Source organism: Pundamilia nyererei, unplaced genomic scaffold, assembly GCF_000239375.1.
Source record: "Pundamilia nyererei isolate P.nyererei 1_Seehausen unplaced genomic scaffold, PunNye1.0 scaffold00108, whole genome shotgun sequence".
Lineage (NCBI taxonomy): Eukaryota > Metazoa > Chordata > Actinopteri > Cichliformes > Cichlidae > Pundamilia > Pundamilia nyererei.
This window is the reverse complement of record NW_005187509.1, coordinates 1,948,487-1,960,052: the sequence shown is the minus strand read 5'-3', so window position 1 is coordinate 1,960,052 and position 11,566 is coordinate 1,948,487. Positions and strand designations below refer to the sequence as shown.

The following is an 11,566-nucleotide window of genomic DNA, read 5'->3' as shown; positions in this document are numbered from 1 at the left end:
TAATAATAATAATAATAATTGGTAATTTACTAACCCTAAGTGGAATTCATTGCATCCCATTTGAGTAGGAATTTGGTGTATACAGGCAGACAGGCTTGCGTGCAGTCCTCTAAAAATAAACTTGTTGTGCATTCTGACTGCGGTTTTCTCTGAGGCAGGAAGAAAGCTACGTTTGGAAGCTTTCCATTAGCATCTGAAGATGCAGAGTCCCTGCAGCTCATTTATAGGTATTAAATTCTGATTTGGTGGCATCTTACTCAAGGCTTCATATAAAGGGGATCGTCTACAAAGCCTCAAAATCTTTGTTTGGTCCTCCTGGTATCTGAATGAAAACAGACATAAGTGAATAACCACCTTGGAAAAAGAAAAAAGTAACACATATTACAGTCAGCCCATAAAAAAGATGATCCCGCGATGCCCCTTCACAGTTGCCTCCTCATGCACCTCCAAACTTCAAATCTCTCCAATTTCATCTCGAGTTGCATCAAAGCCACGTCACAGGATCAATTTCATCTAAAAGAGTGAAGAGGAGTTCACCAAAGCTGCAGCACCTTATGGCAAATAAAGAAACACTAAACAAAGACATGTATTTGGTACCAAAGTGTTAATAAGTCATATTCAGACATGACTCCATTCAATTCTATTTTATTTATACAGCACCAAATCACAACAATAGTCACCTCAAGGTTTATATTGTAAGGTAGACCCTACAATAATACATACAGAGAAAAACCCAACAATCATATGACCTCCAATGAGCAAGCACTTTGGCGACAGTGGGAAGGAAAAACTCTCTTTTAACAGAAAAAAACCTCTGGCGGAACCAGGCTTGGGGAGGGGCGGCCATCTGTCGCGGCTGGTTGGGGAGAGGAAAGTTAATCCTTTTAAACAGTGAAACGGATGCACTGTGAAGGCCCTTCGATCATGATAAGAACATAAAAATGAATCAGATTAAAACTTTGATCTCTTCTGCTCACGGATTTGTTTCATTGATTTGTGAAATCAGACAGTGTGAGCTTTTGCCTCCTCCCTCAGTTCAGCAGGAGCAGCTCGGTGTGTTTTAGTGAGGGCTCCTCTCCCTTCCCGTAACTCAGATCACAGACACGTGATTTATCACTTTTACATATATTAAAGGTCTGCACGCTCAGTCTTTAGTAAGTTCGCTGATATTTCCTCAGGGGATCCACGTATGAGGGGCAGAAGCTCATACCCAGCTAGTGACACCTCCCCCAGCCAGTCATCGGCGTCCTTCAGCCCCGCGCAGCCCAATGGGGCACGCTGTGGGCGTGTCCGTGCGCGGTGAGGGGCTTTTTCGGAGTTTGGTAAATGACTGCAGCAAGAAAGCAGACCAGAGCGCACGAGGCTGTGTCCGCCTCCGTGTTTCACCTCCGTGCACGTGTGTGCGCGCTCTCTTCCGCCATGGAACGGGTCCACACGAGTCGGCGAGCACGTTAACGACACTCCGACGGGATTGCTTTTTGTTCTTTCTCTCGGTTTAGCGGAGCTGGTGTTCCGGTGCTGGTACTGGGGCGGGAGCGCAGCGGCGGCCGCCGGTGAGTCTCCAAGTTGAGCGGCAGCGGACAATGGGAGCAGCCGAGCCGGGCTGCTGCAGAGACCGCTACTACTACTGCTCACCCCGGGGAGCCGCCGCCGAGCAGCAGGAGGAGGAGGAGAGGGAGAAAAGGAGGCACACCTGCTCCACCTGCAGACCCTCCTCTCCGAGCAGCAGCCCCGTGCGGGTCCGGGACGTGTGTAGGATGTGGGTGAGGAAAGCTGCGGCTCTGTCCTCGCGCTGGATTTGGGGAATATAAAGCGCACGTGCACTCTTCTCGAGCCCTCCTGAGAGCGTGAGCCTCCCGCAGACCCACTGCTGAAGGAACCGGAGGGGATGTGTTTCGTTCCCGCTGTCGGCGCCGCGGACCGCACGCGCTGGACTTTAGAGTGATTGGATGTAACTGTGGCTCAGTTGACAGGATCCCGTGATCTCGTCTCGAGACCCCCACCCACCCCCTTCTCTCCCCCCTATTCTTCCCCCTTTTCCCTCCCCTCCCGAACCAGAACCCGGACGAGCTCCGTACCCACTGCCCGCCTCTGTCCGTGGTCCTGAACACAGTCTCCTGGCGGATTTAGTGGATTGTTCCCCCCAAAAAACCCTCCTGCGTGGAGGCGTGAGAGCGGACATCAGCATGATTTCATGGAGACTGAGGTCATGAGCATCCCGCGGCTCGGCACCGGCGACTCCGGGATCTGAAACCCACACACACAGAGACACACACACAGAGACACACACACACACACACACACACAAAAGGTGGAACATTTTCGGTTCACCTTGGAGGTCATAAACCAGAACCGCGACCCCCCCTCCCCTCTCACCCTCATCTTCCTCCTTCTCTTATTCCACTAAAGGCTTTTTTTGGTCTTTTTTTTTTTTTTTTGGAGGGGACTTCATCCTCTCCAGAGCGTGACCCCCCTCCTCCCCTTCCCACCACCTCCACACACTCCCCCTCCCCTCTAAACAAAATGAGACTGGCAAAAATGTGCCGACTAAACGTGCTGGGGATCTATTTGTGGCAAACGGTTGTGTTTTTCAGGTAAGCAGAAGCATGAAATGGACTTCATGAGTGCAAAATAACGACGTGTGTGTCATTGCTTTTCAGAAAATGGAAAATATGAATTTGCATTTTTATTGCTTTGCAGCCCTACTGTTGGGCGGGGGGAGGGGGGCGTTCATGTGCAAACTTATGAAAGTTGTGTTCGGGTTGCGTGTCTCGTTGCTCGTGAGCATGTAAAGGAAGTTGAATTAAGTTGCAGTGAATCCAGACAGGACGGTAAAAGAGGAAACAGCGACCACTAGCGGGCGATGTGTGTTTATGGTGTCAGCGGTCATGTTTGGGGGAAAGGAGCCTGTCGGAGTCACGTGCTCTCTGACAGTCATGTTAAAGCAGGTGTTGCTCATAGCAGACAGTATGTGGAGGGGACATGGTGAGGTTTGTGAATACCTCAAACGGCTCGGAGCAGCCTTGTATCCTGGAAATCCACATTCCCATTTGTCTCACTGGATCAATAAGACAATCGCTTATTGTGAGTTTTCTTCTTTCATTAACAGACATCCAGTAATCGAGCTCCTTGTACATAATACAGCCAAAGAGGAAAAATGTAAGGACACTGTTTCTGTTGATGGGATAAAACATATTCAGAGACAGTACTTTGTCAGCCATTCAATGCAAACATATTTTTTCATGTAGATCTCCAGGTCATCCCCAGGCCGGCTCCCTGTTTGTCATTGTCCCCCTTTCACAAACCTGCTAAATGTACCTGACCAGAACAGGAAGTGGCAGCCATTGTTTTGGTGATGCAGATGATGAAACTCTGTCAGCTGATGACATGGAGGTGACGATGCTCAGATGTTTTTTTTTTAGATTGAACAGTTTTACTGGGGCTGAAAAACTTCAAATCAGTCTTCACCCTCCATTATATAATCATTATTATTTGAATTACTGCTTTGGAAGTATTCTTGACCAGATGACCAACACAGATTTTTTTTTAGGTTGCCAAGATGAGTCCAATTGTATAGAAGTCTATGAGAGTCTACTGCTCTGTGATCTCAGTAAAAATGGTCTCAGCGGCTGGTTTCAAGTCTTATTCAATGCAACTACATATTCATTCTCCAAATCCCGTAGATGATACAGTAGTTTCTGCAGACAGTTGTGCAGAGCAGAAGTATGAAGCGCCTTAACTGGTGGAAAACATAAGAAGTGCTTCAAACTGCACTCTACTTTCCAATGTCACAGTTAAACGAGCCGGCTTTCTGATTCTGTGCAGCATGTTGGAAACTGAAAAGGAGCCTATTTATAGTTACCAGCTGTTTCTTCCAATTTACGCTGAATGCATATTATAATATTATCTCTCACTATTATTTGCTAGCGTTCCCAGCCTGCAGGTTCCTGCACGTTTCGTTTTATTGCATCACACGTGGATCTCATTTCCCTGCACGTCGCCTGGATTTCATTATGTCGAGTATCACTAGTGTTTTTCTACCTGCTGCAGTGACTACTTTCCAGTGAATAAGGTGGCCATTTACCATGAGGGACATGGTGCTTTTGTAGGAGGGGGCTGCAGGAGTTTTGCATTCAGTGCACACTGTTTAGTTAATGAAGCAGAGTTGGGATATTGCCGTCTCAGCTCCTCACGCCTGGACTCTGCAGTTCCCTGCTTAATTGATATCTCTTTCCTCCATCCTGACCCCCCCCCCCCCCCCCCCCCCCCCCCACACACACACACACACACACCTCATTCCACATTCAGCCTCATTACTAAACATTGATTAGCCCGTCAATGGCTGGGGCCAGACCTGATGAATACACATTTAATGCCTGCACATATCTCGCTCACTCACTGGCTCTGTCCACACTCGTAGTATTCATCAAACAGGCAGCAGAGGAGAGCTAGGAATTTAGATTGGACCTGCAGGAAACATTCATCTAACGACCTGTTTCATCTTGCATTAGGCTCAAATCCGAGATAATGTCCTTTTTCCCTGAAAAAGTCTCATTTTTTAAATCTAATCAGTTGCCGTTTTTAAGAAAATTGGGACTAAAATGTTTTGGAAGAAACTATTTTACTTTATCAGTGGCAACAGCAGCTACAACTGTAAACCCGTGAAGGTTTGTCCAATCTAAGATTCAGTCATTCCTCATCTCATGAACAATTCGTTGTTTATATTAGGAGGGTTCTAGAAATGACAGTCAGTACCAACACAGCGTAGCTCGGATATTAATGTGGACAGTCGGCACAAAATCTATGATAGCAATTTTTTTTTTTTAAAAGGATTAAAGACTCAATCAATAAACACATTTTAAATAAAAGTATAAACAGTCTGTTTAAAGAGCACAGGAACATTTGCTGTCCAAGTTTCCTACATAAAAAGCAAATTCATGCAACAAAAGATATATTTAAAATAATAAATGATACTATTAGTCTATACTTCATCCAGAGCAGCTTCAGATTATTCACATTAATTGAACTGCTACTGTGGATGAGAAAGTGCAGTGCTACATTATCAGCCAACGCTTGTTATCTCATTGCTTCAATAAACTGTGCAGGTGCAGCGCATGAACAAATACCTATTAATTAACATTATCATTAGTAATAAAGTCATGCTTCACTTATACTAGAGCAGAGTCAAAGAGCCTATTCATTGGCTACAGCTGTCAATCAAACCTTAAAAATAATGTAAACTAATAAGTTATTGTTTGTATATGTATGGTGTCTGCATAGTTGTTATGAAGGAATTAGAGATGTATGGAACTGAGTCACTGCTGGAGCCCCAGCTGGACGTTTGAGAAACTGCAGTTTAAAGGTAGCAGTTTAAATAGCTCATGTAGTAAAAGTACAACATACTGTAAATGTCCACAGTAAGGCTGACATTTCAATCTGTTATTCTGTCTCTTGAGTTACAGGTTTATCAAAATCATTTAGGGTTCGTATTCTGTCATCACAGTAATCTCATAGAGATGCTGAGCTACTGCTGAAAGCTCATTCATAATTTCTTGCAGCACATTTTAGGACAAAGTGCATGAAGTGAGCTGTAAATTTTGGATTCAAGCAAAGAGATTTATGCCCGGGGTATGTTCTTAATATTAAATAGCAGAAAAGAAAATGCCAACAAACTGATAAACAATATTCTCACATATAACCCTCAAAAAATACTTGTATTTTTATTCTTCTATCAGCATCACTCCATCATTTAACCCCAATAACAAAAATATATTTCCCTTTAATTTCTTGATTTCTGTATGGAAAGGAGCTCAGAACCTCCAGCAATGTTGCTGTGCGTTACCCATGAACGATCACACCGTATCTGAGCCTGAATCGCTGGAACAGACTTAAAGTGCACGAGCTGAACATCACGTGCTCCTCAGTCCTGCGGCACATCGTCTGCTTCTATTGACCGCTCGAGCAGGAACGATTAATCAAACGGGTCAGTGCTGCATTTAGAGAATGCCAACGCACAAACCAGCAGGGAATGCCAATCAGTCACTCACAGTGATTGACAGGCATCGAAACAGCCGCCGACATGTCTGCCGTATTGGTTTTCTACCAGGTGGGAGGTCGTTGGAACAGCAGAATCTTATAGGAAGCTTTGGGGACGGCTGTCCTCTGTCCACACATATCGATGTGTTTATTTTTACAAAAGGAGAAGCTAATCATCCTAAAACTGGAACATGTGCACAGTTTGTCATGAAGTCTTCTCGAGGGAAATTTATTTATATTTGGTTTCAGATGCAGTTATACAGTTATTTGTGATCTTAAAGGTGTGCTGGAGCAGGAAAAAGAGAATTAGATGCCTCTCTGTTGACAGTTTAGTTATTTAAAGCCAATCAAGCATCGGGGGTAATTTGCAGGAAGGGTCACTCAGTTTTTTTATGGCTTCATTTGCTGAATCGCTGCTGCAACAAATAAAGCACCTTCAGGTTTTCAGCTTCTTAGAGAAACAAACTGCATCCCTTTATTTTTTTGATCAGCTGCACATCTGCCTCCCTATGATAACACAGACTGATCACCTCCGTTGTTTGCGGGTGCTTGCACGTGTCGTCATTATGTACAAAAGCGCCAGCCTTCAGTCTCTATCCTGAATGAAATGTGCAGAGTGACCTTTTACCTTTTCCTCTGTACATTTCTATTTTCAATAAAAATATTTTTTTAAATGGAAACACCAAGCAGTGGATTTAAGCATGAGTGGAAACAGTCACCTGCTGCTTGAAGGTAACCTTGAGCTGGCCTTGACGAGGCGGCTGTATGTCGGGATCTCTTCTCTTTGGGAGTGGGACGTACTCCGACCTGCTCACCTACTTCATGTCTCAGAGTAAATTAAATCCGACTCTGTCAGTTCATGAAATAAATTGATGTTGAAATCTGGCAATTTAGAGAAGGTCATTCGATGGCTTTCTTAAGTGATTTCAGGCAGCGGATGTCAGACTGATATTAAATTGAAGTATTTTAAAGGGGTAGAGTGGAAACTAGGAGAGGAGGGACATTTTAAAGAGGACAAACTGACCTCGGTGGTTTGTTCATTAAATGAAAGGTCAGCTTTCACGTAGATGGCCAGAAAAACAAATCCGTGACAGAATGACTTGCACGAATGTCATGTTACCTGGAGTGATATTTCACTTCAGTCTAGTTCTGGCTTTCATTAGTTGTGTAAGTGTTGTGACTCAGTGCCGGCTGTCATCTGTATTTACAGTCACATTACAGACCTCCCTGCGAGTTCCTATAACAAATTCTGATTCTGTCTAAGAACTTAAAGCATGAAGAGAAAATGAACGTCTGCCTGGGTTCAAGTTCAAGGTCGAACTTGAAGTGAAAAAGACGAGATGCACCGTTCATGAATATAATGTACATTTAAGTGGATACTTAACCTGATAAATGTGAATTAGATGCAGTTTTGACTCTCACTAAAATTCTGATGCAAATACATTTAGACCATTGGGACCTATTTTATTTTCTAATATTCCAGCAAAAGTACGTCTTTGTGCTGATGATACTGTCATATAAACACATGCTCCCTCCAAGTTCTTGTGCAGACAGCACAAGAACTTCAGACTGCATTTCACTCATTTCAAACTGCTTTGCTGCAGTTAATTAATTATTTAAAATTCATGATCTTCATGTATCCATGCCCACCACTGATGCTATTATGTTAAACACTTGTGTTTAACAAAAGAAGGAGAAACATTACATATAGGCTGTTCTGCTGCAGAAAAAAAGTGCAAAGCAAAAATCCAACCCTACCATGTCATGTTGATCAATATTATTCCAAAGAACACAACATTGACTGGTTAAGAAGACTTAATTTTTTTTCTTGCTTATTCCTAAGGATTACAGATTTGGTTTAAATAAATCAGTGAACAGTGTTGGAACACTCTGAAAAATTAAAAGGATTAAAGAGGCAATCAATAAAAACATTTTAAATAAAATTACAGAAACTATTTAAGTGAAATATATTAATTGGAGGTCCTAACAGTCTGTTTAAATGAACATTTAATGTCTAACTCCAATTTTCCTACATGCAGAGCAAATTCATGCAACTTTAGACCGTTGGTCGTTAAGTAAAACCAAAAATGCAAAAGATATATTTAAAATAGTAAATAATACCTTTAGTCTATACTTCATCCAGAGCAGCTTCGGATTAGCATTAGGATTCAACTATATTGTCATTACACATGTATAAATACAGGGTAATGAAATACAGTGATTATTCACATTAATTGAACTACTAACATGGATGAGATGGTGCAGTGCAACGTTATCAGCCAAAGAGTATGCAAAACAAAAATCCAACCTTACCATGTCATTTTGATTTATATTATTTAAAGAAATACGTCATTGACTGGTTAAGAAGACTTGATTTTTTAAAACGTATTCCTAATTCTTTCCTAATTCCTAATTTTTTGGTTTAAAGAAGTCATTGAATGGTGTTGGAGCACTCTGAAGTAAAGACAAAGCTTCATATTTATCAAACAGATTTTTTGTATCATTACAGGATTTTATCAAAATATTGTAGACTGCACTGCAACCCAGAATGTCCCCCTCATGTTTCCTTTTGTACTTAAGAGAGAATTCTGTGAAAGATAAATAATAAACTACTAGAGAAAGCAGATGTGTGACACTTGGGGTCATTTCGAGCATAAAATAAAGCGTGTTTCCACTTTTTACCCAGAATTGTTGTCCAGGATCTCCCAGGGGTTCGTTCTGATTTGACTTCCACAGCAGATCCAAAGCTGGGGAAAGATGAAGCAAATTAGTCTGCTGACATATCAAAAGCACAAAAGCCTCAAATTGCCTCTGAATGTTGCAAACTGCAAAATTGGACATCAAAAACTGAACCTTGCTGTCACTCGCACAATAAAATCTCCTCCATCCTGATTATTTTCACCTTTGTTCTACAAGCTAACAGTAACACAAAATGAAGGGATCAAACTATTTGATGGCACACCGATGGGCTTTCTTTTCCGAGTTGGGAATGCTCCCATAAAATCTATTGGGTGTATTAAACATCAGCAATTGATAGTGAAGGATGGGAGTGAACAAAGGAGATTATCAGCTTTAGCTGCTGCAAACTGCTGCACATAATTCAGGATTCAATAATCCTCTTTTGATCCCCAGAGGGACAAAGATGTCTTTTATGCCTTCCTGCTGTGAACTTGGTCATTAGGGTTCACAATTCAGGGATGGGGTCAGACCTGGAGCAGAGCAGGCGGGGTGAGATTTGCACTAGAGCACTGCCAAAAGCAGTCCTAGAAATCATCCCTTGTCAGTTAGCATACTCACTGCTCAGCCGAATTAAAGCAACTGTTTCATTTATGCGTCAGCCCTCAGGGTGTTTCTTTGTTCGTAGCCGATATTTATTACTTGCATCTCCTTTCATAACAAATCATAACATATATATTTTTCTCCTGTGATCAATTTCCCTGAGTCGTCTAACAAAAAACAATCGACTTCTCTGGTGGAGTTCACCTTCATCTGCAATAATGAACTTCTGGGCAGGTTCATTTCCAAAACTTGATATATGATAATACATTATTGATCAGCAGGCAGTGACAGATTTTCACCATAACTAACAGAGTACATTATCAATGGCCTCTCAGAGCTGTAACTGAGTTAAAGCAAAGGTGAATTCCTGGAAATGTCGGGAGCTGCTGTGCACTTCTGAAATTAAAGTGCTGCTGGACGATGGCAGAAGCTGTTGATGAGAGAGGAGCGTTTCTGAAGAGTTTTTTCTGACTTAGAACTTGGTTTAACGACCACTTTGGCAAACGCTGCTCGTTCCTTTTGCGATGGGTTTAGTAGACGGAGAATATATGACAACCAGGATGTGTTTTCGCAACCTTCAGATCTGAAAATGAAATCCTATATTTATTTTAAATTTTAAATAAAAAGGGAAGATGAGCATTTTACAGTCCTGCTGAATGGAGCATTAAAGTTCTACATCATGTTTAAAACATAAAAATGACTTGAATGTGATAGTAAGATAGTAAGAGATAATGTAAAGAAAAAAAAACAAAATATTAGAAAAAGCACTGATAAGGCTTCCTTCTGTGGTAGTTATGTGCAAGTTATGTCCAAAGTATCATGACTACGTGCATTTTAAACACAGCAGCTCCTGATGGGAATCAAACGCACAACCTTGCTTTGCCTTTGCTGAACTTTAACACATTCTCGTACATTTGTGAATATCAAACACAGACTGCTGCATGCAGCCACAGCATCCTCAAACCTGACTGTTCACAAGCACATGGCCTGAAACCAGAACACGTCAGTACCAACAGCCTCGTGCTGTCTTCACATCCTTCATCCTAGACCAAGGGTGTCCAACTCCAGGCCTCGAGGGCCCGTGTCCTGCAGGTTTTAGACGTGTGATCTGATTTAAATGGCTAAATGACCTCCTCAACATGTCTCGTAGATCTCCAGAGGCCTGGTAATGAACTAATCGTTTGATTCAGGTGTACTGACCCAGGGTGAGATCTAAAACCTGCAGGACACTGGCCCCTGAGGCCTGGAGTTCCCCACCCCCGTCCTAGACTAAAAAATGAACTCCATGCAAGTGTGAAAACCACACGTCAGTCTGATGTTGTTTGATATGAACATTAAAATGCTGAATGCTTAAACATCTAGGGTACGACGTGTTTGCTGGGCGAGGCAGCCTATCTGTTAGTGCCAGGGAAGCGAGCAGCCCTTTGCTTTCCCGAGTGTTACTAAACGCCAGGATGAGATCAATTAGGGATTCGGGTCTTCAGAGGCTTTAAGAACATAATGAGGAACACTTAGGGCTAATGATTGGAGTCTTGCATTAGCCCACACCTCTCCTTTGCTCTGGCGTTTCTCTCTGCTCGCTGTGTGCATATGAGACACCGACGCTGGGCAACTCAGCTGTTTTTCCTTCTCCTCTGCTGCCTCAGCATTGGCCGCAGCTCTCCACAGCAGCACGGGCCAGCGCTGATCTGAAATAATTAAAGCAAATCCCGACTTTGATCACGGAGAGCCGGAGAAGATTAGGCGCGGGTTGTGTGCCACTTATATCAGCTGACTGTGAACCTCTTCGGTCCTCGTGGCCCTGTTCCAACTATAGACGGGTATGTGTTTACATATCAAACAGCCGTGACAGAAAGAACCTCTGAGGCTGAAATAATAATACTTACAGTAAAGATACAGTCTGCAGTATTAGACCATTGTTTACTGTGGTACTGTTAATATCAGAGTAAATGCCTTGGACATGATTTTTTGTTTCCTTTAGAACTTTGTAGAGGACACTTTCTGGTGATGCTTACGTTATGGGAAATGCAGGATGCATGTTGTTCATCTGTTACTGCAAGTTCCAAATGCTTGTGATAACTGTGCTGAATATCATTTATTGTAATTTCTGGTGTCTTTGCCAGGACTCTCTTGAAAGGTGAGCCTTTTACCTGGATAAAAAAGTGATATACAGTGGGGCAAAAAAGTATTTAGTCAGCCACCGATTGTGCAAGTTCCCCCACTTAAAATGATGACAGAGGTCAGTAATTTG

General features: G+C 42.7%; 1 protein-coding gene across 6 annotated transcripts in view; it reads left to right on the top strand.

Annotated features, from left to right (window-relative positions):
• Nucleotides 1–1,961: 1,961 nt before the first annotated feature.
• Nucleotides 1,962–11,566, top strand: part of glra1 (glycine receptor, alpha 1) — a 118,303-nt gene continuing 108,698 nt past the window's right edge. For all 6 annotated transcript variants that reach the window (XM_005741237.2, XM_005741236.2, XM_005741235.2 and 3 more), the window contains exon 1: nt 1,962–2,594. In XM_005741237.2, coding sequence (XP_005741294.1) covers nt 2,524–2,594 — 71 coding nt within the window. In that variant the 5' untranslated portion in view covers nt 1,962–2,523. The remainder of the gene's footprint in view (nt 2,595–11,566) is intronic.